Below are 27,879 nucleotides of genomic sequence, written 5' to 3'. Positions count from 1 at the left end.
CACGTCGCGTTAAGCTGGAGCGGCCTCAGCGCCGGCCGCCATTTTGTGCAGTCGCCGGGAAGGAAGGAGACGCCTAAACCGCGGCCCTGCCGGGTTTGAGCGTAGCCAAACCTGCCCACTGACTTTATCACCCCGATTCTCTGTGGTTTGCTACCGTCTCCGACGAGAGAGGCGGCGACGGTGGCGTCTGCGACGGGAGATAGCGCGTCGGAGCGAGAGAGCGTCGCGCCTGCCGCCGCCCCAACAGCGGAGGCGCCGCCGCCATCGGTCGTCACCAGACCGGAGCCGCAGGCCCTCCCGAGCGCGGCCATCCGTGCCCCGCTCCCAGACCTCTACCCATTTGGGACCATGCGCGGAGGCGGCTTTGGGGACCGGGACCGGGATCGTGACCGTGGAGGGTAAGGGGGGAGGCGAGGAGGAAAGGCCTGTGGAGCGGGGGGTGGAGTGGGTGCTTCCTGTCGGGCCCCCCGGCCCTGGAGCGACGCTCCCGACTCCAGGAAGCCAGCGAGGCACTCGGGGCAGAAGAGCGACCTAGTGCCCGGCCTGTGAGAGGGCCTGGGCCTCGGGGTCACTGATGACCCGGCGAAGGGGTGGCGGCCGTCGGGGCGGAGGGGCGGCCTGGGCCTCGCCGGGCTTCCCCGCTTGGAGCCTGTCCTCCTGGGCAGGTCACTTGAGCCCTCGGGGCCTCCTCCGTCTGCAGCGCGGATGTTGTGGGGAGTAGAGCGGGGTTGCCCGGTTTCGCCGGGAAATCAGCGCGGAAGGGCTCCTCTCGGGCGGTTTGTCGCCGGAGACGCTGTCAGCGGAACGGGAAGCCTGGCCTGAGCCCAGAGGCCGTCTTCTCGCTTTAAAGTCGCCATTAGTCGTTCTTAGGGAATTGCAAGGACGCACACCGGGATAGAAAGCCATGCATTGCCATCTCAGGGGCGTGTTTGCGCAGGGAGGGGTTTTCTGTTTGGTTTTTGTAGGGTTTTTGTTTTGTTTTGTTTTGTTTTTTTCCCTCTTCCCTGTTTCGGGCTTTATTTTCTGTAATTGGGCCGGAGCCTTCATGACTCGGCCTGGCCGGAAAGTTTTCGCTGTAACGCCACGACCACAGGGTGGGAAGTTAGCAGGTTTGAAACTGAAGTCCTCCGGGGCACTGAAATGCAAATCTTAACGTCGACGAAACGGAAAAGTTGCGTAAGGGAGAGGTCCATGCTGCTTTGTGCCGGTTCTTTTTTTGTCATAAAAGTCGCCTTCACTGTGCATTGTCCTCTGGGGTTGAGAGTCCTGCTCGTAATTGCCTCTCGGCAGTAGGTGTTCGGGCCATTGTTGTCTCCGGACTTGTCCTTTGGGTTCAGATATACGAGCATCAGGTCTACCAGTCACAAGCACCTCAGGGATCACTTAATTTACAAAATAAAAAAAGGGTTATTTTGATTGATGCCTTGTTCGGAAGGAAAATATTTTACCTTAGAAGTTGGGAGGACTAGAAGTGAGCCGTTTGTTAAGTGTTTCCTAGTATAACTAAGTTTAGAAGCGAATTTCCTAAGTTTACAACCTTAGGAAAAAGAAGATTACCCGCTAAAGTTTAGTGGTCCGGTAATTCCTCTCAAGCTTTCTACCCTAAGCTCTAAGGCCCAGGAATCCTTGCACATCTGTCCAGCATTCATGTACAGACAAGTTTGTACCAGCATCATTCGTGACAATATTGGAAATAAACGACTGGATAAGTTGTGGGTACTCACACAGTAGAATATAAAAGAGAAAAGCAAGATGTGGTAGGATAAAGCATAGAAGGATACCTACAAACATGGCAAGACTATAAAAAGCAAGGGAATGTTTAACACTCGAGGTCGTTATGATGGGTGTTGTAAATTTGAAATAGGCATACAGAGGCTACCAACGTACAGGTAAATGTCCTATTGCCTGTTTGACTTAATATTTCATTGCATCATATATATGCTTTAGTAATAAAATTTGAAAAGTGAATTACTGATCCATATTTAGTTTATCCCATATTGACTCTTTAGTATCAGATGGCATTTTTTAAACGCTTTAAAAATTATTCATTTCAAGCAAAGTGACACTCAAAATATGTGCCCTAACTACATTTACTATGAAAAAAATGTTTAAGCGAAAGCAAAGTTTATTGAGAGACAGACTCCCTCTAGCAGGGAGGGGACCCAAGTGGGTTGCCCACTATGAATTTTTTTTTCATGTTTTGAATTGCTATTGTTTTGTCCTTAACTGTGTTACAGTGCTGAAATGGGTTATTATTTTCAAAGGGGAATGAGTGAGGTCAGTGTACTTGTACAGTCCAAAGTGTGCATTGTTCATTTTAACTAGCATGGTGTTGCATGTTGGTATGTAGAGCCAGATTAAACTGTTAATGCTCAATAAAGCATTTAATGAGCAGCACAGTATGCCAGGGTAATTAGTACACATGCATCTTTAAAGGTTGGTATGAATTTGCTATAAAATTCTGCAAAGGTAATGGCTCTCTTGAATATATATTGAAATCGGCATTAATTATAAAGGTAGAAGACAGCATATTTATAAAGAACCCCATGTTTCAAATTGTATCATTAGTGTAGGATGGTATGTCTTGGATAATTAGCCAAGGTATTAAGGAGAAAGGAAAAAACATTTTTATTTAATAAAATAAGGGGTTCTTTTTTATAAACCTTAACAGGAACCTTACTGTTGAAAAGTTGTTCTAATTCCTTATTTAAGGTCTTGGTCACATTGGAATGCAGCAGCATTGAAGTGGCACCTTCTAGGAACCACATAAATTTACATAAACTATACTGACAATCTCTAAAAGTTTATTTTTACTTTCTTTACAAGACTGTTTAGAGACTTGGCTTTTCTGTTACTAAAATTGTGTTGGTTCATTTACAAATGTGTGTGGGGGGCTGGTCCAGATGGTTTTTGGACCTGCGAGCATATTGAAAATGTCACAGATGTTTTACCTTTGATACATGTATCTATATGCTTTATGCTTTTCCTGTTTTGGTTCCTGGTTTCTCTTGCCAGCTGAGCAGTAGTATAAATGCAATTGACTGAGTTCTGCCTATTGAATGTAGGTATTCAGTGGCTCCAAGAAAATTTCCTGCCAACAATCTTTATATCTATTTGTATTTAGAGACATGTCTAGCTAGGTCTTTAAGCCAGAGTTTCAAGAATTTCTTGAAATCCAGGAAATTAAGACCTTTTAAAATAGTCAGTACAACCTGTCACAGTCTTACCCTTAACTTAAGCTTAAACTAATGTTTTCCCTTACCTACTTGTCTGAATATTAATTACAAAAGAGTAGAGACTTGTTTTATTCACTTTAATATCTTGACCTCTTCAAACAGTACCTGTGATATAGGGATACCCAGGAAGTATTGATTGAATGCTAACTTGTGCTAAGTGCTTACTGTACAAGATACTGTTTTAAGCACTTCATACCTGCTCATTTAGTCTTTACAGCAACTTTTGAAATAAGTGGTATTTCTACTTTGCATAAGAAACCGAGGGACAGAGAAGTTAAATAATTTGCTCAAAATCACCTTGTAATTGGCAGAATTAAAATTCAGACTCTTTTGAATTTCAGAATCTGGTTGAAATCCTCGTGATATATTAATAATTTTTAATTTTTCACCTATTATAACTGTACCCTATCTTTTGCATCTTTTATGACACCTAAGGTATATTTCTTTTAAAATACTAACAGCTAAAATTTTTGCTATTTCCAGATTTGGAGCAAGAGGTGGTGGTGGCCTTCCCCCAAAGAAATTTGGTAATCCTGGGGAGCGTTTACGTAAAAAGAAGTGGGATTTGAGTGAGCTCCCCAAGTTTGAGAAGAACTTTTATGTGGAACATCCAGAAGTGGCAAGGCTGACTCCAGTGAGTTCTGGAGGGGGTGGGGTATATTTATTTATTTACCTTTTTTATACACAATAATGAACTAAGTAGACATAGTAACCAGAATTTATACATACATTGCTATTGCTGTTATATGTTTTATTTTAGTGCAGTGGTACTTCCTTAGGTTCTTATTAAAACTGCTAGTACTCATAAGAGAAACTAGTTTAAATATGTACTTTTGTGTTGATTGCTTGGTTCTCATTTGTTGGTTATGCTTTCAACCAGTTTGTCATACATGGCTTTATCTGTATATGAGGTCATGTTTTTTCATCTATAAAGTAAGTTATATAAATTTAAAATATTAGCATTGCGTACTCCTGGTTTTTAAGCTCATTACTAGGGGCTCAGTGCACGGATTCATGCACCGGTGGGGTCCCTCGGCCTGGCCTGCGGGGATCGGGCCGAAACTGGCTTTTCAGCATCCCCTGAAGGGTCCCAGATTGCGAGAGGGTTCAGGCGAGGCCAGGCTGAGGGACCCCACTGGTGCACAATCAAGGCTGGGGAGGGACCGTGGGAGGGCTCCAGGGTATGTCTGGCCTGTGTCGCCCAGTCCCGATAGGCTGGACCCCAGCAGCAAGATAACCTACCAGTTGGAGCGCCTGCTCCCTGGTGGTCAGCGACGGGTCGGACCCTTAGCATATTAGGCTTTTATTATATAGGATAGGATTACATTTTCTCCCTCTTCCTAGTTCTGATTTTGGGCAAGCTACTTAACATTTCTGAGTATCTGTTTTCTCGTGTGGAAAATGGAACTCTTATCACCTGCTTTATTGACTCACAAAGTTGGGTGACTCCTCAATCGTTTTTCATTTTGATTTCAAATTGGATGATAATTGTTCAACTACATTGCTATATAAGGTTTTTTTATGTTTAAAATAACTTGTTTATTAATTTGTCTTTCTTCATGGTCTTCCATAGTATGAGGTTGATGAACTACGCCGTAAGAAGGAGATTACAGTGAGAGGGGGAGATGTTTGTCCTAAACCTGTTTTTGCCTTCCATCATGCTAACTTCCCACGTAAGTATTCTCACCAGGATCTTCATTGTTAATTTGGGTTGAATGGTAAACATGGGTAATAGATTGTTTAAAGGTTTTGAACCATACTCGTCACTTTGTTGAAAACCCAAGTAGAATACTTTTCACCAAAGTAATTATGGCCTGGCGGTATGGCTAAGTGGTTGAGCGTCAACCTATGAACTAGTGTAGGGCGTGCAGAAGGCAGCTGATCAATGATTCTCATCATTAATGCTTCTATCTCCCTCTTCCTTCTCTGAAATCAATTAAAAAATGTTTTTAAAGTAATTGTAAATTTTTTTTATTTTTTAAAACCTCAAGGCCAGAATTAAATAATATATTATTACATAGGAGGGATTTTTTTTAATGCTCATCTATTTTCTGATTTAGAACTAGAGTTTCCTCTTCCCCCAGGGCAGTGATTTTCAGCCTTGGCACACATACACTAATTATTAAAATTCTGTGGCCACCAAAAATACAAACATTTTCTGCCAAGCACACTGGCTGGCTGTTGTCATTTTTCTATTTGACTATCTAAGGAAAAGAGGTCCCTCTCCCTGACTGGATAGTCAGGTATTGCAGGTTTTAAAAATGCTTGCGGAACACTGGTTGAAAATCGCTGCCCTAGGGGTTTTGCCTCTACCTGTTAAAAAACCAGCAGAATGGAATTGCTTTCCAGCTGGATATAATTTGAATTTGGGGAACAATAAGTGATTACCATGTGCCAGTGCCTTGTTAAGATACTTGAGGGCAGTGGTTTTCAAGTTTTTGAAGGGAAAGGTAAATGGCTCTGGCAGCAGCTCTCTGAAAGGTAGTAGTTAGAAAATCAGGGATTTAGTAACTAAAGAAAAAAACACCTCTCATGGTGAGAGGTAAAGCTGGGTAAATTTGCCAAAAACAGTGCTTTAGAATTTTTTTGGCCTTAGCTGGTTTGGCTCAGTGGATAGAGCGTCAGCCTGAGGCCTGAAGGGTCCCGGGTGCGATTCTAGTCAAGGGCACATGCCCGGGTTGCTGGCTCGATCCCCCAGTAGAGGGTGTGCAGGAGGCAGTCAGTCAGTGATTCCCTCTCATCATTGATGTTTCTCTCTCTCCCCCTTTCCCTTACTCTCTGAAATCAATAAAAGTATTTTTAAAAAAGAATTCTTTTGGCTGTGTGTTTAGTTTTACTAAAAGCATTAATATTTATCCTCTTACAGAATATGTAATGGATGTATTGATGGATCAGCATTTCACAGAACCAACTCCGATTCAGTGCCAGGGATTTCCATTGGCTCTTAGTGGCCGGGATATGGTGGGCATTGCTCAGACTGGCTCTGGGAAGACATTAGCGGTACGTACCGGCATGGGAAGATTTTCAACATTGTGGTGACTTATTTTGCTATTCTAAATATATATATTTCTCAGTTCTTTATAAAATTTTAATTTATATTGTGTAGGTAGTAATATTTTAGCTTTATTAGCTATATGAGATAGATGGAAGCATTTTGTTGTTTAAATTTGCATTGCACATATTGGTCAACAGTTGTACTGTTTTCATTTTCCTAGTTGGATGTTGTAAATTACTGTGATAATTTAGAACTGTTAAGATAATGGCTCAGTTTTCTTACAAGACTTATTCTTTTTCTCCCTCAGTATTTGCTGCCTGCAATTGTTCATATTAACCATCAGCCATACTTGGAAAGGGGAGATGGTCCAATCGTAAGTGTGTTTCATTTTGCTTATAATTCTAAGAATAACTAATTTAAAGATTATTGTGTTTAGGCACTGTGCTTTGCATACTTTTTCAGATTTCATTCTCATCTCTACCCTCCATATCTGGAAGTGATATTATCCCCATCTTACTGATAAATTTTAGAGAGTGCAATTAAATGACCTGTCTAAGGTCATACAGCTATAAATAATTGAGCTTAAATTTGAATCAATATTACTCCTAAGCACTGTGCATACTACCTTCATATATAGGCATTAGTTCACGTGCAGTTCTTAATTGCTCAGTGATTCTCTGGGGGATACAAAAGAGGAGAGAAATGAGGTCCCTGCTCTGGATTTAAGTCAGGTTTGGGATGTATATTCTTTGTGGCTAAGTAACAGGTTTGTTAATGTTTATATGGCAGCATGATTTTCTTTTTTTGATTCTTTTCACTCCGGCTGTTTCCTATAAGTTCAAGTAGTGGTCTTTAAACATTTTGAATACATTTGTATCTGTTGTTTTTGTTTTGTTTTTTAAAATGTTTTTATCGATTTTGAGAGAGAGAAAGGGAAAGGGAGAGAACCATAGATGGGCTGCCTCCTGTACCACCCCTACTGGGAATTGAGGCCAAAACCCAGGCATGTGTCTGGACTGGGACCTTTTGGTGACGCCCAACCAACTGATCCACAGTGTCCAGGGCTGTGCTTTTTTTTTTTAATTGAGCTCGTGCTTGCTATATTAATATGTACGTTATTGCAGTATGTCTTAATATCCACAAAAAGAAATAACATTACTTTGCATTATGTAATATGTCATGTATTCCATGTGGCTGCGTTAGCTTTATTATCATTAGCTAGTATCTGATGGATCAGTAAAGAGGAAGATTCATTGTTAACAGTGTATATACCTGTTTCAGAGTGTCTTAATTTTGTATCATTTTGGCCAACTACTTATCAGATTGTGTATAAGTCATTGTTTTTGCCTAAGGTGCCTGGCTGAGAGCTTAAACTAGAAGTCAGAAAAGGGTCAGCTCTATTTTCTTACAGTCCTAACCCGAGGATATTTTTCCCATTGCTATTTTATAGAGTTGGACGTGGCAGGGGGTGGGATGGGAGAAACACATTGATGTGGAGAGACACGTTGATTGGTTGCCTCCCACAGGTGCCCTGATCGGGCTGGGGATCAAACCCACGACCCTTTACCCTTTGGTGAGCAGGCTGATGCTCTCATCACTGAGCCGTGCCGGCCAGGGTTCATTTATTTTTCGCTAATACTTAATCAAAGGTATCTTTTTAAAGCCATTTGTTCATTTTGTGGAAGTTCTTTAGTTAAAGCTAGGTAATATAATCTGTAAATCCACTTAAATAGCATATATGAACAGTAATGAACCATATGTCAAAAGTAAACTATCATCCTCCCACCCCATTACATATTTTGAAGTACCAAATTAAACAGTAGAAAAAGAATTAGATAGATAGCCTTTTGTACTTTTTTAAAAAAAACTTGGGATATGTGTTTCAAGTATTTTGTTTGTTTGTTTCAGTGTCTAGTTCTGGCTCCTACAAGAGAGCTTGCCCAGCAGGTACAGCAGGTGGCTGATGACTATGGCAAATGTTCAAAATTGAAGAGTACTTGCATTTATGGAGGTGCTCCTAAAGGTCCCCAGATTCGAGACTTGGAACGAGGTAATTTTTTAAAATTAGCATATACGAATTATTAATTTCTCATTTTGTCAATTTCTATGAATGAAATTTAAGACTAAAATAGAGGGTTCTTGTGAAAAAATTTCAGTAGCTTAAAATTTTTAGGTATGGTTAAAATACTACTTTGGGAAAGTTCAACATGGCTAGAGACTTACGTATACTTTGTGAAGATTTGATGATTATGCCTAAATTCATACAACGTGCTTTTCCAGGTAGTAAGTTAAAATGTAGCTAGCTAGTTCTCTGCAGCATGGAGTACCACCACCAGAGACGGTGCTTATTAGTTTGCCAAGGCTTGGACAGTGTGTTAAGATTCTTAATTGCCCTGGCCAGGTGGCTCCGCTGGTTGGAGCATTGTCCCGTACTCCAAAAGGTTGCAGGTTCGATCCCCAGTCGGGGCGCAAATTGGAGGCAACCGATCGCTGTTTCTCACATTGATGTTTTCCTCTCTTCCCTACCCCCTCTCTCTAAAAATCAATTTAAAAAACATACATAAATATACCCTTGGGTGAGGCTTTAAAGAAAAAAAAAGATTCTTAGTTGCTAGATCTTCGGTTTTGTTTTACAGGTGTTGAGATCTGTATAGCTACTCCTGGGCGCCTGATAGATTTCCTGGAGTCAGGAAAGACAAATCTTCGCCGATGTACTTACCTTGTACTGGATGAGGCTGACAGAATGCTTGATATGGGTTTTGAACCCCAGATCCGTAAAATTGTTGACCAAATCAGGGTGTGTAAAGCTGGTAATACGCTCTATTTATACCCTTTGCCTGTCGCAGTTCCTTAGCCTAAGAAAGCCTTTCCTTTCTTTACAGCCTGATAGGCAGACATTGATGTGGAGTGCGACCTGGCCAAAGGAAGTGCGACAGCTTGCGGAGGACTTCCTTCGCGATTACACCCAGATCAACGTGGGCAACCTGGAGCTGAGTGCCAACCACAACATCCTCCAGATCGTGGATGTCTGCATGGAAAGTGAAAAAGACCACAAGTATGAGTGATTGCACTGTTTCCATATTCTGATCAACCTTTCCTTAATAATCCTCCAAAATTAAAGCATTGGAGAAACTTTTTTTTTTTGAGGTCTGAAAACACTTAAAACATTGCTAACTTTCCAACAATCTATCCTTCATGTCATTTGTTGTGGTTAAAGGCAAAGGATTCTGGATCCTTGGATTTAAATCCCAGCTCTGATAATTATCAGCTGTATAGAAAGCAATGTGAAGAGAAAGTGCTGTAGGGGTTGATGTTGCAGACATAGCTTCTGCGTAATGTGTAGGGAGGTCTCTGAATGGCTGCACTGTTGCTGGTCTTGTTTTCAGGTTGATCCAACTCATGGAGGAAATAATGGCTGAAAAGGAAAATAAGACAATAATATTTGTAGAGACAAAGAGACGCTGTGATGACCTCACTCGAAGGATGCGCAGAGATGGGTGAGTGCAGCACCGAAGTAATTGATTAGTTTTGGGTTTTATAGTTCAGTAGGAATTTCTCGATGGGTATTGTGAATGTTGTATAATAGTTTAATAATGCCTTTGCTCTTTAAATGGACATAGTCGTCTTCTTATGTAGTCTATAATAAACCTTCATAATTCCATATGGTTGCACTTTTTTTTAAAGCTTAGTTTTCCTCCGTTTTAAAAAAAGATTTCTAAAATATTGGTCACTTTTCTTCTGACAGTTGGCCAGCTATGTGTATCCATGGAGACAAGAGTCAACCAGAAAGAGATTGGGTACTTAATGGTGAGTTCAAAACAGCATCGTTCATACTCTATTTCAGGGACTGACACACTTTCTGTAAAAGGACCAGACAGTAAATATTTTAGGCTTTGCAGGCTGTGTGACGGTTTGTGTCACGCCTGCTAGTTCTGCTCTGGTAGGACAACAATGGTCAGACACAATATGTAAGAAACAGCCTTGCTGTGTTCCAACAAGTCTTTATTTGCAAAAATAGGCATTGTGCCCTTTGACCTGCAGGCTGGAGTTTGCCTGGCATTGCTCTAGTTGGTGGAATTTGGGGGCATTTTTGGCATATCTTTGCTGTCCTTTAAGGTCAGTAATGCTGGCTCTTCACACTTTTGTACAACCTATGCCATCCTTCCTTTATGTAATAAGTTCTTGTCTTTATAGATATGCTCACCAGCCCAGAAGCTTTCCAAACCTCGTATTTTTTTGAGATTTGTATAGAGGCTTTATTGTGTAGTCATGATTGATCATTAACTCAATCTCCAGCCCCTTTTCCCTTCTCCAAGCATGAGGGGGTGGGCCTGAAAGCTCCAAGTTCTAATGGTGTGTGTGTGTCCCTTACTAGAGGTAACTTAGTCTATTACTGTTCTGGCTCCTCTGCTAAAAAATAAAGATTTTCAAAAGAATTACAATTTCCCTTCAATGTAAAAGACCTAGGCATGGTCTGACACCATCACTTGAAATTGTCTTGAGTGTGCAGCTTGGTTTTCACGGTATCATTTTTGTTTTGCAGAGTTCCGTTCTGGGAAGGCTCCCATCCTCATCGCCACAGATGTAGCCTCCCGTGGGCTAGGTTTGTATAGATGGGTGTCTCTATCAATGGTATATGTATCTTTTGGTTTAAAGATTTGTCATTTTAAATTAGAGTTGTATATACGTGTATTTAGATAAATATTTAAAGGAAAGGAATACACAAGCCTAATTTTTTATTTTATTTTACCCCCACAGTTTTTTTTAACCTTGGCATTTTTGTTTTTGGTTTTTATTTTCCAAATCTCTTCCTGCTCCTGACAAACAGGCTTTGGTCTGCAGCAAGGCCTAGGCATGACTGTTCATACAGTTAGAGGGAGCGGAGACGTTCAGTTAAACAGCTCAGCTTCTGTTGTCTGGGTGGAAGGAGCCCGATGGCACCTAGCCGATAGAAACTAGTTTTCCATTTCCTCTTTTCCTTATACCAGTCTGTGCTGTATAGAGAGAGAGGTCCAATTCCACGAATGCTAACACAGTATATTCTTGGGATTTAATAAGTCTGTAAACATGATATCATTCTGCAATTAAATTTCCATTGCCCAACTTTATTTACTGAAGTAAAATTATTATGGGAACTATTTTATTCATCCCCTCCTACCGATACTTATATCATTGACATGCCGTCTTCCAATTTAAAAACTTAATTTGAAGCTTTTTTCCCTGGAGTTTGTGACTTGTTATGATTTAAGATAAACAGAGATATTTTGTATTTTAGCCTATTCTTAGCTTAAACAGGGGTAACTCAAAACTTTTACATTAAAAAAGGTATTATTTCTGTCACAAAGATAACTTTTAAATTATTGGTTGGTACCTAATTTCTTGCCCAGTAAGGTGAGAAGTACCATATTCCCTCATAATATTTAGCAAAGGGAGCAGCTGTTCAGTTAACTGGAATACAAAAGTAATGAAGACTATACATTGCACCATCATTCCCTCCTTCAGAGGTGGTGACCTGCAGCCATGACTGAAACTGCCTCTGCCCTCTGAGGTCATGTCTGGATCTGTGCGCTTAGAACTGGGCCTGTTGGGAGAAGAGGCTGAGGCCTGAAAGCAGTTCCAGGAAAGCTTTCAGGGATGGTGGTTTTTAAACAGGCTTGCTATGTGCTGGTAGCTTCTTTGTGCATCTTGCCTAGACATTTAAAAATACTGGTTCCCTGTCCCCCTGCATTTCTAAACCAAATCAATTGGCTGCCATTAGAATAACTTAAGACTCTTCATCCCACCCCGACTCATCCAAGTGCGGGGAGAGGGAAGATACCCGAGTCTGTTTCTTGTTACTCAACATCAGTGCTTGTTTTGGGCCCCTTTGTTTGCTGCCTTGTAAAAATCAAAAGGAGGGAAAACCCACCAAAATGGCAGAATGCTGACCAAGGTCCTACAAGATCCTGGAAAGTGAAGGCTTCTACCTCATAGACAGGGGTGCAATTTTCAGCTGAGTCACCAGGCCTTTTTTCACTTCCTGTCCAGCGATGGCCTCTTAAATGTTCCCTTCAGGTAAGTTCTTTGATTCCCATAATGTTATAATATCCTCAGGAAATCACTATTTATTACTCCCTTCCCACTTAGATATTTTTGATTTTTCCATTTTTTGTTTAAACTACATGCTGTTAAGCTAAAAGTATTGAATTTATTTTGTTTTGTTTTTTAACAGAAGCTTTGATATCAGCTGCAGATCACTCAGTACATGGCTGAGGCAAATCTACATTGGCCCGAAGCAGCTCTAGATGAGCCTATTGGCTAGTCTGTCCCACCCATTAGTGATTGGAGATTCAGGCCATGTTATAGGGCTTGTCAAACAAAAAGCTGTTACCCTAGGCAGTTGGCCAAACATTAACTTTTCAATTTCTCACCCTGCTACAGCATCTTCTCTAAAGGCAGCAAGATAATATTGTGGCCGTGCACAAATAACATGAGGGCAGGCTTGACTGGAGAAAATCAAATTCTGCGCTTGCTCTTACGTGTCCTCAGCCAGCTCTGTGCACGTACAGGACACCTTTCTAGTATGAAGAACTTGCACCATGTCTGCCCCCTATTGAACCCCTCCAGAAATACTCCCAAGTATTAGTATCTGAACCGTTGACTTCAGTCCCCAGTGCTTTCTGCTAGGAAAGCACACGTCTGGACATCCCGTGCAGTAGCTCAGCTTGCTCTGCTGCCCATGGTCAGACACAATGGGATTGACTAAGGAGCATTATCCTTTCTCTGAAGATGTGATCATGGAGCTAATTTCCCATCCCCACCTCACATCCGTCCTGGCCCTGTAAATTTTTGTTTTTCCTTTATTGCATCAACGACCCTAGCCGGAGACTCACGCTGCCCCCTGTGATGACTGCCTTCTCGTCTTTCTGGTGTGATTTCAGGACTTTAGGGGTCAGTAAAGACTGAGGAGCCTTTATTGTAATAAGAAACAGACATAATGCCCCTTTCTTCGCAGGCCCTTTAACAATAGCTGATTTTTTTTTTTTTTTTTTTAATCTTTACCCCTTCCCCCTGAAATTAATCCAGTCTGGGCAATAGATGCAGTCTGACCCTTTGGATGTAACTTACATTTTTTTATTAATTACTTTTTTCTACAATCACCCCAATTATCCTTGGGGGAGGCGTTGGAGGACCTGAAATTTTTACCCGAACCCAGGTTCTCCGGCGCTTGGCAACCAAATGGGGCTACAGAGAAGCATCTAAGCCAGTTCACAGAGCGAGCGTGTGTGGGGACTTCTCACTGCCACGGACCCTTGATGCATGCTCCCCGCGCTCCAGTGGTCCCGTGTCAGAAGGCGGAGTTTTCGAAAGGAGGCCGCCAAAAATAAAAGGCAAAGAGACGGGATCGGCTGCAGCGGTTTCCCAAAGGAGGAGGGAGTGTGCATCGGTCTGGTAACAAACAGAGAATGTTTTTTAATTATTTATATCACAAAAATCTGTGTTTTATCTAGGATATTTTCTGAATATTCTTTGTAAAATGCAGATTTTTTTCCACAAAACATTAGGATTCTTTGTTATATTCTTAAATTTGTTTTTGTTTAAGTAGGTTAAAAAAAAAAAGGTACATTTAGCTGAAAGCATTACACTAACATTTACATACTTTAAGCATTAGGAGGTTATTCAATTCAATTCCCAGCAGTGGACAGAACATTAAACTTGTGTCTCAAGGTTTCATGGTTTTTCCCACACTCTGGCTATTTAATTTCCCAGGTTACATAGACAATCTTTGATCAATTGAAGCAAGTATTGAGTTAAAATAACCTTGAGTTGAGCAAAAATACCTTCATTTGGCAGAGCTGGGCTTGGTAGTACAGTGAAATTTTAGTGTAATGTGCTCTTGTAATTGAAAGGGAAAGATAATTTGGATGTTTCTGCAAAGGAAACTAGATGTATACTTGGGCTCTGGTTGGTTTTTTAAAATATAAGAGCAAAAGATTTTAAAATATTTTTATTAAGTCTCCTTAAAATGTAATAAAGTATATGGAGGTTTTTTTGTTTTGTTTTTTTTGTTTGTTTTGTTTTTTCATTGTGCTCTGTGACTGGTTTAAAGGTAAGTTTGTTATATTTCTTGTAGATTTTGACAGGCTTCTCCCAACAGAGTAGAAGTGATTTGGCCTTTTAACTTAATGGTGGTACCACTTTCTTCATTCCAGTTTTGAAAAATATAGAGCTGGAATTTGGTGTGACTTCTGTCGGTATATTGGTTAAAATACAGACAGAAGAGGCAGGAGTTTGGATGGTTGGATGGGATTCCCTTAGGATTTTACAGCTGATAAAGATGCCACTTCTTGTGCATGTCCCAAGAATCATTAATCCTCTTTTACTCTGTTGGGATGAGTCTTTTTTTGTTCCTGTTCAGAGTGGTTACTAACTTAATCTTCTCTCCTCTTGCTGTCATCTGCATTGTGCTTTCCACCTGTTGTTGGCATGTCCTTTACCTTCTCTTTCCCTGCCACGTCCACCTACACACTGACTCACCGTTGGCTTTGAAGATGTGGAAGATGTCAAGTTTGTGATCAACTATGACTATCCAAACAGTTCCGAGGATTATGTGCACCGCATTGGCCGAACAGCCCGTAGCACCAACAAGGGCACGGCCTACACCTTCTTCACCCCGGGAAACCTCAAGCAGGCCAGAGAGTTGATCAAAGTGCTGGAAGAAGCTAATCAGGCTATCAATCCCAAACTGATGCAGCTGGTGGACCACAGAGGAGGCGGCGGAGGAGGGGGTAAGGGTAAGTCCTGGAGTTTTCCAGGTACTGCCAAGGTATCTTTTTGTATTCATTGTGCTTTGCTTTTTTAATTCTGTGAAGGCTTTAAGTATGCTGCTCAATAACAAAGGACAGTGCTTAATAGTTTTTATAATCTCTTCTGAGTAAGACAGTGTGATGGTCCTACATTTCCAGCATATTATTTCTGTAGATAATATAAAATTGACCTTTGTATTTTTAAGTACCTGGTGTATGTTCAAAATTAAGCTGAATTATGGCTACTTTAACACCTAATTTTACACCATTGTGTGGTGGTAGAGCAGGCAAAGTTATTGGATCTAAAAATTAGTTGCAAAATATACTAGAACCTACACCTCCTGACTACCATTTTGGTACCCCCCCCCCCCCCAGCTTATTGCATGCATATTTAAGCTCTACATTGGGATTACCTGAGAGGTTTATATATACAGGTTTTTGAGCTTTAGAATTGAGCTAGGAACCTGAGCATCTTTCCTAAAGCTTGTGAGGTGCTTCTGATGCAGTTAGGACCATAAAGCAATTCTTGAGAACCACTGTGCACTAGTAGAGGGTCCCTTCTTTCATGGTGGTATGAGCTTAGCTGCTTGTCTTTTTTTTAATCCTATGGTAAGTCACATACCTCTTTGCCATTGTTCCTACATTTTTAAGATTTTGCTTCTTGGTAATCCTCAAGTAAATACAGTTTCTAAATGGATAGGAAATTGAAATTCTTTATGTTTACCATTCTTTTGAATATGTCTCATTAAAGATTCAAATTAAAGTACTGATTTGGAGGCTGGGCTAGTTAAATATCAAGAAAGAATGTTGAATACTTTTGTACCTAGTAGAACATTTACATGTAGTTAGGTTTTCATCATAAGTCTGGCATTAAAAATTCATTGTATCCTTCATCAGGAGGTCGTTCTCGATACCGGACCGCTTCTTCAGCCAATAACCCCAATCTGATGTATCAGGATGAGTGTGACCGGAGGCTTCGAGGAGTAAAGGATGGTGGCCGGAGAGACTCTGCAAGTTATCGGGATCGTAGTGAAACCGATAGAGCTGGTTATGCTAACGGCAGTGGCTATGGAAGTCCAAATTCTGCCTTTGGAGCACAAGCAGGCCAATACACCTATGCTCAGGGCACCTATGGTGCAGCTGCTTATGGCACCAGTGGCTATACAGCCCAGGAATATGGCGCTGGCACTTACGGGGCTAGTGGCGCCACCTCAGCTGGGAGAAGTTCACAGAGCTCTAGCCAGCAGTTTAGTGGGCTAGGCCGGTCTGGAGCAGCACCACAGCCACTGATGTCACAGCAGTTTTGTAAAGCCTCCTGGACTTCTAGTATGAAAGGTAATGGGGTAGAAGGTTATTATTTTTTTTTTTACCTTCTTTTTTCTTTTTTCCCCTCCTCCTTCACGTAAATGAACCACTCAAGTGGTAGTGACTTGTGCAGACTTACTACATTTAAAGGAACGCTGTCTTTCCCTTTTTTTCTGTTCCCCTTCTCTTTTTAAACGCCCCCCCCCCCCAACCATTGTGGTTTGTCTTTTATGCAGATTAGTTAGAATTCACTGGCAGGGTTCTTCTGCCCGCCCAATTGATCCAGTCTGTAATAGTTTTTGTAAAAAATACATATATATAGCTGACTGGAAGAGATCCCCCCCCCCAACTTCTTGCATGTTGAGGATATTTGAGCTATTTTTCATCTTAAAAGAAAAAGCAAGGTATTAGGCCCTTTTTATGGGAGTCCTTTTTGTTGTCCTGAGTTGGGGGTGGGTGGGGAGGGTAAAGGGTTGAATTCTGCAGAAGAAGATGGCATCTGTGCTTCAAATTGTTCCTATTACTGAGTTAAACCAAGAGAGAGTTCCCGGCGTGTTTTCCATGATCGGTTTTAATGTCTCCCAAGCTGGAACAGGCTTCCTCAGGCCTGATGAGTTTTTAAGACAGTGCTTTGCCATTGTCCTTTTGGCTGATTGCTTTTTAAGTGCATTCACAGTTTTGAAAAATTCCTAATTGGTTTTGTCTCCCAATCTGGCCTCCCCCTTCCCAGTGACTAAAAAATAATCATTTTAGTGTCAGGTTAGAAATTGAATTGCCAAGTCTGAGTATTTTAAGTGTATCTTTTTAAATTAAAAACCCAAGTGTTTATTGCAATGGCTAAAAGGAGCATCTCAGCATCTGGGTGGAAGCTGCCTATTTTTCTTCCCCATATAAACAGGGACCATCTGTGAAATTCATTTTTCAACCAGACAGCTGCTGTTCGCAGAATGAACATAAATGCTCACTGGAAATTTACTTTATTAACCAGTTAAGTGCATTCACCTGCAGTGTAAAAACCACCTTTAATTATAAACAGTATACTCAATGGGCAATTTTTTCTTTTTTTTTTTTTAACTATAGAGCTAGAATAAAAGCAACTCTTTGCCAGCTACTCAGCCCTTTTGGCCAAGTTATCTTGAATAAAGAATCTTAAGGGTTTATTAAGAAAGAACTCTTACTCTCTTCATACTCTGTTGTCTGCTGTGCTTTGTAACAGCTGTGGGTGCAAATTTTCCTTGACATCCTTTTGCACTCAGCTTTCTACAGGTAGGTAGTGCTTACAAAAAGGTACCGAGGACTATAACCTAAGTCCTTTTCCTTTTCCTCCATCTGAAGGTAGGTGAGTTTGTCCCCTTCATAATAACATTGACTGTTTCACTGAGACTACCTGTAATAGGCCTGGAAAGACTTTTCTGCGCTCGTGTTCACTAGAACAGTACAGGGAGATCAGACAGAGTCAGAAACCTGTCATCTAGTGTAAGACGTAATTAATGCTGTCATCAGTATTGCTCATTCACAGTGTAGTTGAAGGGGGAAGGGGCCACTGCATTTTTTGGCTAAGGCCTGAGTGCGTGCTCATTTGTAAGATCCAAATATCTAAATACTTGAGTTTTTTTGTTTTCCTTTTGAAATTAAGGGAGAGAGAAGGGTTTGTTTCTGAGAGGTTCTGAAAGTGTGGTTGAATATACAACATACAGGTAGGTTGTGAGCATAAGTTGAAATATATGCATGTGAGATCTTTGCCCACCCCTACACCTCTCCCCCACTCCTTTCTTTTTTCTTAATTTCTTTTTCCCCCCTTAATAGAAGTTGAGGCCGAAAGAGGGTAGTAGGCACAGGAGAAACATGGCAAAACTGCTCTGTGCTTTCAAACCAAAGTGTTTTCTTCTTGCCCTCCTAAAAAAAATGTTTTTGTTTGTTTAAGCACTGACCAGTCGATTGTAGGCATTTCTACATGAGAATTCTGATTTTTTTTTTTCAAAACAGGTGCCACCAGAGGGGCTGTCATACTTGCAGGTCTGAGAAGCGTCCCTTTTTAGGAAAGGTCTCTGGGCAAGCAGGCAATAAATAGTTTGTCTGTTGCTTGCCTCCCTTTTTTCCACCAGGGATATTGTAATCATATAGTCAAAATAGCATGTTCCAAATCCCAAAAGCTGTTGTGGCCTGAGCACAGCTGGAACCTAGCAGGGTTGTTCCTGTAATCTAGAGTAACCTTCTGCCTCTGCCTGACGCTCACAATTCAGGGTCAGCCTTAGCTTCAGAGCACAGGCAACAGGATCTCATTTGATGCTAGGTATGCGGTCATGGTTGAACTCACTTAGGGAAAGGATTTCAACATTAAGCTATGGGGCTGCTTCTCCCCAATCCCTCAACAATTCATTGTGTGGAGTTCTGTCATCTCAAAGGTTGGTGGCTTTTGCTTGGGATCAGTGCTCTCTATTCATGTCCTTGCTGGTCTCTGAACACATTCCTGTTGCGTTAAGACTTGAAAGATTGTAGATGTGTGATGTCCAGGCACAGGATGCTAAGAGCTATGTTACTATTCTTAGTTTGTAAATTGTCCTTTTGATACCATCTTGTTTTCTTTTGTAGGTATAAATAAACACTGTTGACAATAAAGTGTGAGCTTTTTATTACTTAAAAATTGTGACTACAGCCAATGGTGGTCCTCTTACATTTTTTTATTTGCTTCAAGACGGATTGGGGATGGAAATTGCCTTAGTTATTAGCACCTAAAAATGTGAAAGGGAGGTGGGATTGATTGGTGTTAATGCAAATTTGAGTCACAAAGCAAAAAACAAGACCTAGTAGGGTAAAAGGGCTTGGGTATGTTTCCTCATCAGTAAATGGTCGTCATGCTAACAGTACTGACCTAAGATTGTAACTGGGTTAAAGTATGCTGAGTGTGGAACTACAATGAGCCACAGTAAGACCTGAGTTGATTTTAAAGGTGAGCGTGAAACTAAGTCTTGCCAGAGCTTGTAAATTTGGTGCTTTGTACTCAGAGGGACATCTTTCCAGATTGGGATTGCCGTAGCATGCCTCACACGAGGGCCTGAGAGGCCGTAGTTTATTTGACCCATTTGTGAGTTGGCCAACTAAGGTTTGATATTCCTGTTGACATTGTATGGCACCATTTTTATGTAATTGGCCCAAGTGTTTTGTTACCTCTGTAAGGGAGGTATTATTGATGAGGTCTTCTAGATAGAATGATCAGTGCTTTGCTGAAATCCATGCACACTGAGCAGTTTTCTGGCTTTAATTTTAACATTTGGTCTGAGTCCTGTATTAAGTTGCTCGGTAGAACATCTCAAATAGTTGGCTTCATATCCTTGTTCTTTGAGGGCCCTCAAATTGGCATTGGAAGACTTAACTTCTTTCCTTTAAGGACTAGAAGAAAATAAGAGATGGAATATTATGTTCTTTCAGGAAAAAAAAAACATACTGATGAGAGGACTCCTTTATAACTTTGTGCATAATCTTAGTATCTCTAATGCCCAGTTCACAGCTGTTCAGATGAAAAAGCCAAGAGGGGAACTTCACTGCAAGTTAACTACATCTCACTGACCCCCCATCTTGGTTTCTGATACTCCCACCACCACTCCCTTATGCCATAAGTTTAACACCTGATTCCTTTAGTCCACATCTCAAACAGTCCATCAGCAGCCCCTCATTCTACTCCCAAGAGAACTGTTCACTTCTCTCCACTGATGACTTCTTCCCAACCATTGCAATTGCCCCTAAACTATCCTGCTTTGGCAGCTGGTGGATCGGTTTAAATCGGTGGTTGCCAACTGGTGGTCCATGAGGTCTGAAAGGTTGGCGACCGCTGGTTTAAGTGACTCCAACAGCAGCCCTTTGTAATCAGAATGCACAGCAAACCCCTCACCCTGGCCTATATGTCCCTGTGTGACTGACACACTTGACCTCTGACATCCCCAAGTTTATAGATCTGGACCCCACTAGCCTTTTTGTACTAAGCAGATTCTTGCCTTGGGGCTTATATAGTATATATAAGCTGTTCCTTATTTTCCAAACTTGCCTCATAGCGGTCTTCCCTATACACAGGGTTAGCACTGTACATACAGCATATACCCTTTGTACAATTTTCTTCATAGCACCATGTCCTGAAAATATTGTATATGTCTTCCCATTAAAATAAGCACCATGAGGGGCAGAGACTTGCCTCTGTTCACATTTCCATATCCACTCAAATACGGAATGGCAGGTGCCAGCAACACTGCTGTGATCTCCCAACACCTACCTTTGGTCACATACAAGTAGAAGAAGTCACAGTAGAAGATGGTTTGTACCACTCCAGACACCACTGCAATTTGGTCATAGAAACCCTCGGTCTGGTACCGCCTGATCCAGTTAGCCAGGTAGAGTGCCCGGTACAGGCCCAGAAAGAACAGGTAGTGGGTAGTAATGGTCTCAGCCTCTCCAGTCTTGCTGATCATGAAGAGCTGGGGCAGGATGGCCACCGACTCCAGGTAGATGGAGAAAGTCCAGAGGATCTGAGCCAACGAGATAAGTGTCCAGAGGAGGTTGGTCAAGACCAAGAAGAGGCCCATCTCTTTAAAGGAATTTCTAAAGTATGTTTACTGGAGAGAATACAGTGAAGTAAAAAATCATGTTCTTAATAATTTTTAATATATATCATTCAACCTCTTTAAAGAAGCTTTTTTCCCCCCCACCACAGCGTGAACATTTCCATAGCTCAGTATTTTTAACTGCAGAATTTTATTGTATAAACTCCCCTTGATTGAGGCCATGGCTTCTCAAAATGTAGACTGAGAACACCAGCATCAGAATCTCGCGAGGTGCTTGCTGCCCCAGGTTGTTGGGCTACAGCTCAGACTACAGAGTTGAAACCTTGGCCTGGGCTGTGCTCTGGTGCCCACTAACCACCCGCTGGGCAGGTCTCAAGAGCCTTAGGTGGTGCTGTGAGGCTTTGTGCCTGATCACCACGGGAAATGTGCTGTTTTCAAATGGGGCGGTATGGACAGCTTGTTGCTCATTTCTAAACCTCCCGCTGAACAATCAGTAATAAAACAGGCCCAGGCACGAGTCCAGAGGGCAGGACGTTGGGCGCACGTTTACCTTTGAGAATTAGTCCCCGGGGCCCCTTGCTTACCTCCAGGGGAGTGAAACTATAGTTCTCAAGGAAGGAGAGGCCAATGACTGGGACCAGAAGAAACTCCAGGCGGAACGTGTCATTCTCACTGTCAAACGTTTTCCGAAATTTTCCATAGATCATGTACACTGTGACATAGGCGCAGAGGAGAAAAACCAGCTGCAAAGGGGGAGAGACACGGGGGTATCGATGAAGTCATTTCCCAGCCACTTGGCTGGGCTTCAAAGCCACCCTGAGCGGGGACCTGCCCAGCCTCATGGCTAGTGCTCTGCCTTCAGGTGGAAGAGGTGAAATGTGTTAACAATTTCTCTTCGGTCCAGTAGCCTAGAACCTGAAGCTAATGACCCTTGTTAGTAACTTGATGCTTCTAATTGGGACTGATAGTGCTACGGTGAGGACCCAGAGGTGCCCAGGCAAAAGGCCAGGACTGGTCTTTGTGGGAGGATTCCTCAGTGGCATCACAGGGCTCTTTTAAAACCAGAGCTTTTTAGGTGCGCATCAGTGACTTGTGAGCATTCTTCCACAAGGACTAACACCCCCTGAGCCCATTGGTCACTGCGCCTTCGGAAACGTTCTCTTTCTAATTAGCAGCAGCTGTCCTCCAGCATGTAATGATTGTAGGATCTGGCCTCAAACCTTCTAGACCAGAGGGTCTCAAACTTGGAGATGCATCAAAATCACATAGTTGACTGCCCCTTCACCGCCCAGTTTCTGCTTCAGTAGGTCTGAGTGGGCCTGAGGATCTAAATTTCTAGCAAGTTTCTATGTGATGCTGCTGCTGCTGGTCTGGGACTACACTGGCCTAAAGGGTTATTTGTGGTGCCCGACTGGTGTGGCTCGGTGCTTGAGCGTCAACTCAAGAACCAGGAGGTCACAGTTCAATTCCCCATCAAGGCACATTGCTGGACTGCAGGCTGGATTCCCCACTAGGGGGCGTGCAGGAGGCAGCCGATGGACAATTCTCATCATTGATGTTTCTCTCCCTCTCCCTCTCTGAAATCAATAAAAATATATAAAAATAATAAGAGTGTCAGCCTGGGCACCAAAAGGTCACAGGTTTGACCTCAGGTTTCGGTTGGGGTTGTGCAGGAGGCAACCAATCTATGTGTCTCTCTCTCATCAATGTTTCTCTCTCTCTCTCCCCCTCCCTCCCTCCCCACCTCCCTTCCACTCTCTAAAAAGCAATAGAAGAAATATCCTTGGGTGAGGTTTAAAAATAAACAAAAAAACAATTCAGGTTATTTCATTGAAGTCTTTCTCACCAGAATGAGGCACACATACTCTGTCACCATAGCTAAAAATACTAACTGCTGCCCATGATCCTATGTTCTGTAAATGTCTGTGTAACAGTGTCTTCCCTAGGAGGGAATTCCTATAAGAGGGTCCTGTTGACCTCTGAATTCCCAGCCGCTAACTCAGGACCCAGCACAAAACAAATGCTGGAATGAGCGAATGAATCACGGACGTGGTGATCACTTCTTTTTTTTTTTTAATCCTCACCCAAGGATATTTTTCCATTGATTTTTTTTAGGGAGAGTGGAAGAGAGGGAAAAACAGAGAGAAATATCGATGTGAGAGAAACACATCGATTGGTTGCCTCCTGCACACGCCCCAACCAGGGCCCAGGCCAGGGAGGAGCCTGCAACCCAGGTACGTGCCCTTGGCCGGAATCAAACTTAGACTCTTTGGTCCGCAGGCCGACGCTCTGGCCACTGAGCCAAACCAGCTAGGGTAGGTGATCACTTCTTCATGTCACAAAAATGTGGAACCTGACCTCTTCACAGTTCCTAGACCTCAGGAGCCATGCTAAGGGCTGGTCTGCAGGGCACAAGTCAGACCCTTGGGCAGAGAAGAAACGGCACCACTTGTGTGTTGAATTTAAAGAGACAGTGATTTCCGGCCCTCACACTCAAGTTCGCACCCACAGCAGCCTCCTCCCCCAATCCTAGGAACAAGATGCCTGGGATCCCAAAGGGGCATCTCTGATAATGGAGGAGAAAGGGAACTCACTTTGCTTAAATAGCTTTGGGTTTTAGGCACTTACATATGCTCTCTCCTGTCATCTTCACAGTAGCCCTGCCAGATAAGGGAGGATTCCCTCCCAGGACGCCTTTCTTCCTTAGACAGGACTCAAACCAGGTCTGCCTGGCTCCACAGCCTGAGTTCCCCAGCGTGGTCTCATGGTGTGGGGGCCTCCGCAGGCACCCCCATGGCCCCCACCCCCCTCACCTTCATGACTGTGTTGTAGATGGAGATGAAGTTGGTGAACAGGTCCAGGTACCTGGTAGTGAAGACGAGTGCGAAAAGGATCTGGCTCTTCCCAGAGATGCCTGTGGTCGGAGGGGGACAGGAGGCCGTGAGGACACAGACGTCTAGGCCCATGTGCACCCGAGAAGCCCGAGCCTGAGCTGGAGAAGCCTCCAGAGCGTCCCGTCTCCTTTGGTGCAGACGCCCTGTGCAGGCGCTGCGCTCTCCGGAGAGCGGGAAACACCCTTCTCGCCGGGTCACCTGAGTCTCTGTTCCTTTCATTGGGTTGCAGTCTGTCTCCCAACCTCCAAAGAGACTGAACACTGAGTCCCCAATGCCCGCGTGGGCCTGCCTTGGTTCTTGCTCTGGAAACGGTGTCGGTGGTGTGAGGGGGACGGGTGGGAGAGTGGGAGGAGGGGGCCCCGAGGATTCTCTGTGCTCCACCCCCAGAGCCCCACGGACAATCCCCAAAGCTCTGTCTGTTGAAGAACAACTCACTGACTCGACAAGGTTGACTCGCCAGGGAGACCAGAGCAGGTGGAGGAAGGCACGGGGCCAGGGGAACATTCTATTTATTTTTCCAAATCCAAAAATGTGAAAAAGCCTGTTTTTCTCTCGTCGTAAACGTTAGGACTATTTTTACTCTTTGTAAAACAAAGATCAGCATGTACACAAAGCTGTAAGCTAAAAGGCAGCCATCACCTGCGTCCCAAAGCCTCCGCCTGCGTCCCTCCCAGCCTTTCTCGGCTCCTGTGTTGTGCACACACAGGACACGCACAGATGCATTGAGGGGACAAAACTGGAGTCCCACTTTCTATGCTGCTTCCTCACCTGCTTCGGCCTCTTTGCTTTTAGCTTTTTATTTTAAATAATCTCAGATCTCCAGAAGAGCTTCGAAGACAGGGCCAGAGTTCCCACACACCCGTCCCCGGCTTCCTCCCTTGCTTGCGTCTTGCATAACCACAGAGCTTGACCGAAGCGAAGACATTCACGCTGGGGGAGCACCGACTCAACTCCAAGCTCTATCTGGATCTCAGCGTTTTCACACGGACACCCTCCTCTGTTCCGGGATCCGATCCAGGAACCGAAGCTGGCGTGCTTCCTGGGCCCCCGTGGGCCACTTTTGGTACGTCCTAGAGACGGTTCCAGAACCAGGGGAGCAGGGGCCCTGCCCCCCTTTTCCCTCGCTCTCTCAAGCCCACACCAGTGTGGAGCCCACCACACCACACCCGTCCGCGGGCCCACCTTTCTGCATCCAAAGGTCAGGTCTGTCCACTCTCCCACTCTACCCTGAACCACGTCTACCCTGAACCACTGTCCACCCCGCCGGCTTCTCACCGGCTCTGGCTGCTCCTGTCCTCCTCCCACCTTAGCCTTGCCACCCCCACCTCTCCTCTCTGTCCCTTTCCCATCCCGTCCCGTCCCCCATGGCAGGGACACTCGCGCTTCGGACTCTTCCGAGTTCTGACCTATGTATTCCCGCCTGACCAAACTCATCGTCTCCCCGGGAGCCCCCTCCTTTTCCTGTCTCCCCTTCATAATGCCACATCCCCTCCACGCTCCAGCCAGAAAACCAGGAGCCAGCCTGCAGTCTCTCTCCCCTTGGTCCCCCGCCTCCCTGCTTCTGAGCTCCACGGCTCCCACTCCCTGCCCCTCACTCAGCCAGGCCCCCGCCTCAGTGACCCCCAACTGCTCTTCCCATGGGCTCTTAGCCAGCCCAGAGCCCTTCAAATAAAGAACCAAATCCTCATCAGGGCTCAGGAGGGCCTGCCGGCCGCCTCCCTGGTCCCACATCTGATCACTGCTCCTCTCTCCCTCCCTCCAGCCACGGTGACACTTGTGGATTTTATCCTAAATGTAATGGAACAACTGGGGAGTCGGGCACCGAGAAGTGACATTACCTGATTCAGGCTCTGGTTCCTTCCTGCGCCTGAACGTGCCTGATCTGACTATTCCTCTGGTGATGGACAATTCGGAGAGAGGGAGATATATATATATTTGTTAATCCTCACCCGAGGATATTTTTTTCTTTGATTTTTTTAAAGAGAGTGGAAGGGAGGGAAAGAGAGAGAGAGAGAGAAACATCGATTGGTTGCCTTTGATCCCCACATGTGCCCCTGGAGCCAGGGATCAAACCTGCAATCCAGCCAGGTACATGCCCTTGACCAAGAATCGAACCCGTGACCCTTCAGTGAGCGGGCTGTCACTCTAACCACTGAGCAACACCAGCAGGGCGAGAGGAATATTTTTAATGACTGAGGATGAACACCGCTGGAGAGAGAGAAACATCAATGATGAGAGAGAATCATTGATTGGCTGCCTCCTGCTCGCCCCACACTGGGGATCGAACCCGCAACTTGGGCATGTGCCCTGACCGGGAATCGAACCGTGACCTCCTGGTTCGTAGGTTGACGCTCAACCACTGAGCCACGCCAGCCGGGCGAGAGGAATATTTTTAATGACTGAGGATGAACACCGCTGAAGCCCCTAACCTTCCAGAGAGCACTGGGCCCATGTGCCAGCACAGCCTGGCAGGCCGGCCTCACAGTCCCCATCTGTAAAATGGGCGCCTTCACACCTACAGGCAGGGCTGATTCCATGGGAACCTGAGTGCCTCCTGGGGGGCTGGCACTGCAACAGGGTGGGAACGAGCCCGCCGGGGGAGGCGATACTGACAGCTCTGGGCTGTGCCTGTTGCTAGGCCATCTCACTGAGCCCTCAGAGGCCTTCTGGGGGCCCTCAGCCCCACTAGGAGGCCCAGGAAGCAGCTTGGTGGGGGTGCTTGGCCACCCCCTCACACGGCCTCCCCCAGCCCTCCCCTATCGCCATCCTCAGCCTGCCAGGCCCTGGGCTGCATCACACTGTCCGCAGTGCTGGGGGCCCTGGTGGTCTGGATGCCATGGCTGTCACACTCGTCTGAGAGCAGTGCGTCATTTCCACCAAAGCAAGCGGGGCATGGAGACCCGGGACAGGGAAGGGAGCCGAGTCAGGGCCTGGCCAGAGTCCCTGAGGGCACCTCAGCACAGTGGGGCCACCGACCAGGTGCAGCCTCCCTCCCAATCGACAGATGGGAAAACCGAGTCTCAAGGTCACACTCTGAGTCAGGGGCAGACAAGAAGCGAGCCCCAGTCTCCTCTGCCTCCAGGGCTGAGTCAGCGGGGTCACACCGGGCCCTGCTCTCGGGGCTGACAGGGCTGGGATGGGGGCACCTCACCCTCACACACTCAACAGGCCTGTGCCAAGCCCTCTCTGGCATGCACAGGCTGTCCTTTCTCTCCCCTAACAGACCAGGTCATTTACTCAGCCGCTACTGTTGCTTATTGGTGGTCCCACAGCTAGAAAGTCCGCTTCCTCAGCCCAGGATCCAGCCCGAGCCCGTGCTGTATGCCAGGGACCTAGCACAGTGCCGGGCAGGATGGGCTGGAGAACAGCGCCCCCTCCTGATCATGGTTGCACACCCAGCCCAGAGTCCTCCACGGAAGTGCAGGGACAAGTCCAAGCTTGGTTCTTCCCATCACTGACACCTTCTGACCCCAAACTCCCCTCTCGGCATTCCTGGCCCCCTTCCCCCGAGTGCGAGCCGTCAGTGCCAATCTCCCCAGAAACCCCAAACCCGAATGGCCTCCCAGTCCAGAATGCCTCCCTCTGCAGTGACCCTCCCATCAGCACCCACCCCTCGTCCCCACCCAACCTCCCAGGCTGGTGGCCTCCACGCTGCTCTCCCTGCCTCCGCTCTTGGACCCGCTGCACAGCTTTCGGGTCCCCTTCTGAGCGCCCGCCCTTGCTCCCAAGCCTCCCACGGCTCCCCAGTACCAACTCACTAGCTTGACAAACAAGACTCTGTCACATATGAACCACCCTCCTTCCAGACTCGCCTCCCAGACCACCCCCAATTGGGCTGCTCGCCCCTCCAGGGATGTGCCTGCCCTCTGTGACCTCTGGACTTTTGCACCCCGTGCCCCCCACGCAGCCCACCCTTCCTGGTAACACTGCCGTCTACCAGGACCCAGCACAGAGCTGCACCTTCAGGAAGCCTTCAGGGCTGGCCCTCTGCCTCCCAGGCCCCCACAGGAAACCCACCCTCATCTCTGCATCTCCGCACCCCAGTGCCAAGCACAGGGCGGCCGGCAGGACCCTAGCAGACAAAGATGGCGGCAGGAAGGCCTGGGCAGC

The 27,879-nt window shown here is 44.9% G+C and overlaps 2 protein-coding genes across 2 annotated transcripts; one reads left to right on the top strand and one right to left on the bottom strand.

Moving 5' to 3' along the window:
• The first annotated feature begins 21 nt into the window (after positions 1-21).
• Positions 22-16,631, top strand: DDX17 (DEAD-box helicase 17). Its single transcript, XM_006102429.3, has 13 exons — positions 22-398; positions 3,720-3,870; positions 4,810-4,909; positions 6,103-6,236; positions 6,539-6,604; positions 8,140-8,281; positions 8,868-9,028; positions 9,114-9,286; positions 9,618-9,728; positions 9,977-10,038; positions 10,775-10,834; positions 14,763-14,999; positions 15,915-16,631. Exons 1-13 carry the CDS (start codon positions 349-351, stop codon positions 16,421-16,423), a joined length of 1,956 nt encoding a protein of 651 aa, XP_006102491.1. The 5' UTR covers positions 22-348; the 3' UTR covers positions 16,424-16,631.
• A 2,299-nt stretch (positions 16,632-18,930) lies between these two features.
• On the bottom strand, positions 18,931-24,064 carry KDELR3 (KDEL endoplasmic reticulum protein retention receptor 3). The gene is made up of 4 exons (XM_014467748.2): positions 23,689-24,064; positions 21,460-21,618; positions 20,587-20,839; positions 18,931-19,712 (listed from the first exon to the last, which is right to left on the bottom strand). Exons 1-4 carry the CDS (start codon positions 23,986-23,988, stop codon positions 19,672-19,674), a joined length of 753 nt encoding a protein of 250 aa, XP_014323234.2. The 5' UTR covers positions 23,989-24,064; the 3' UTR covers positions 18,931-19,671.
• Between the last annotated feature and the right edge of the window lie 3,815 nt (positions 24,065-27,879).

This window comes from Myotis lucifugus, unplaced genomic scaffold (genome assembly GCF_000147115.1).
Source record: "Myotis lucifugus unplaced genomic scaffold, Myoluc2.0 scaffold_413, whole genome shotgun sequence".
Lineage (NCBI taxonomy): Eukaryota > Metazoa > Chordata > Mammalia > Chiroptera > Vespertilionidae > Myotis > Myotis lucifugus.
The sequence above is the reverse complement of the archived record's forward strand: the minus strand, read 5'-3'. Positions and strand labels throughout refer to the sequence as shown.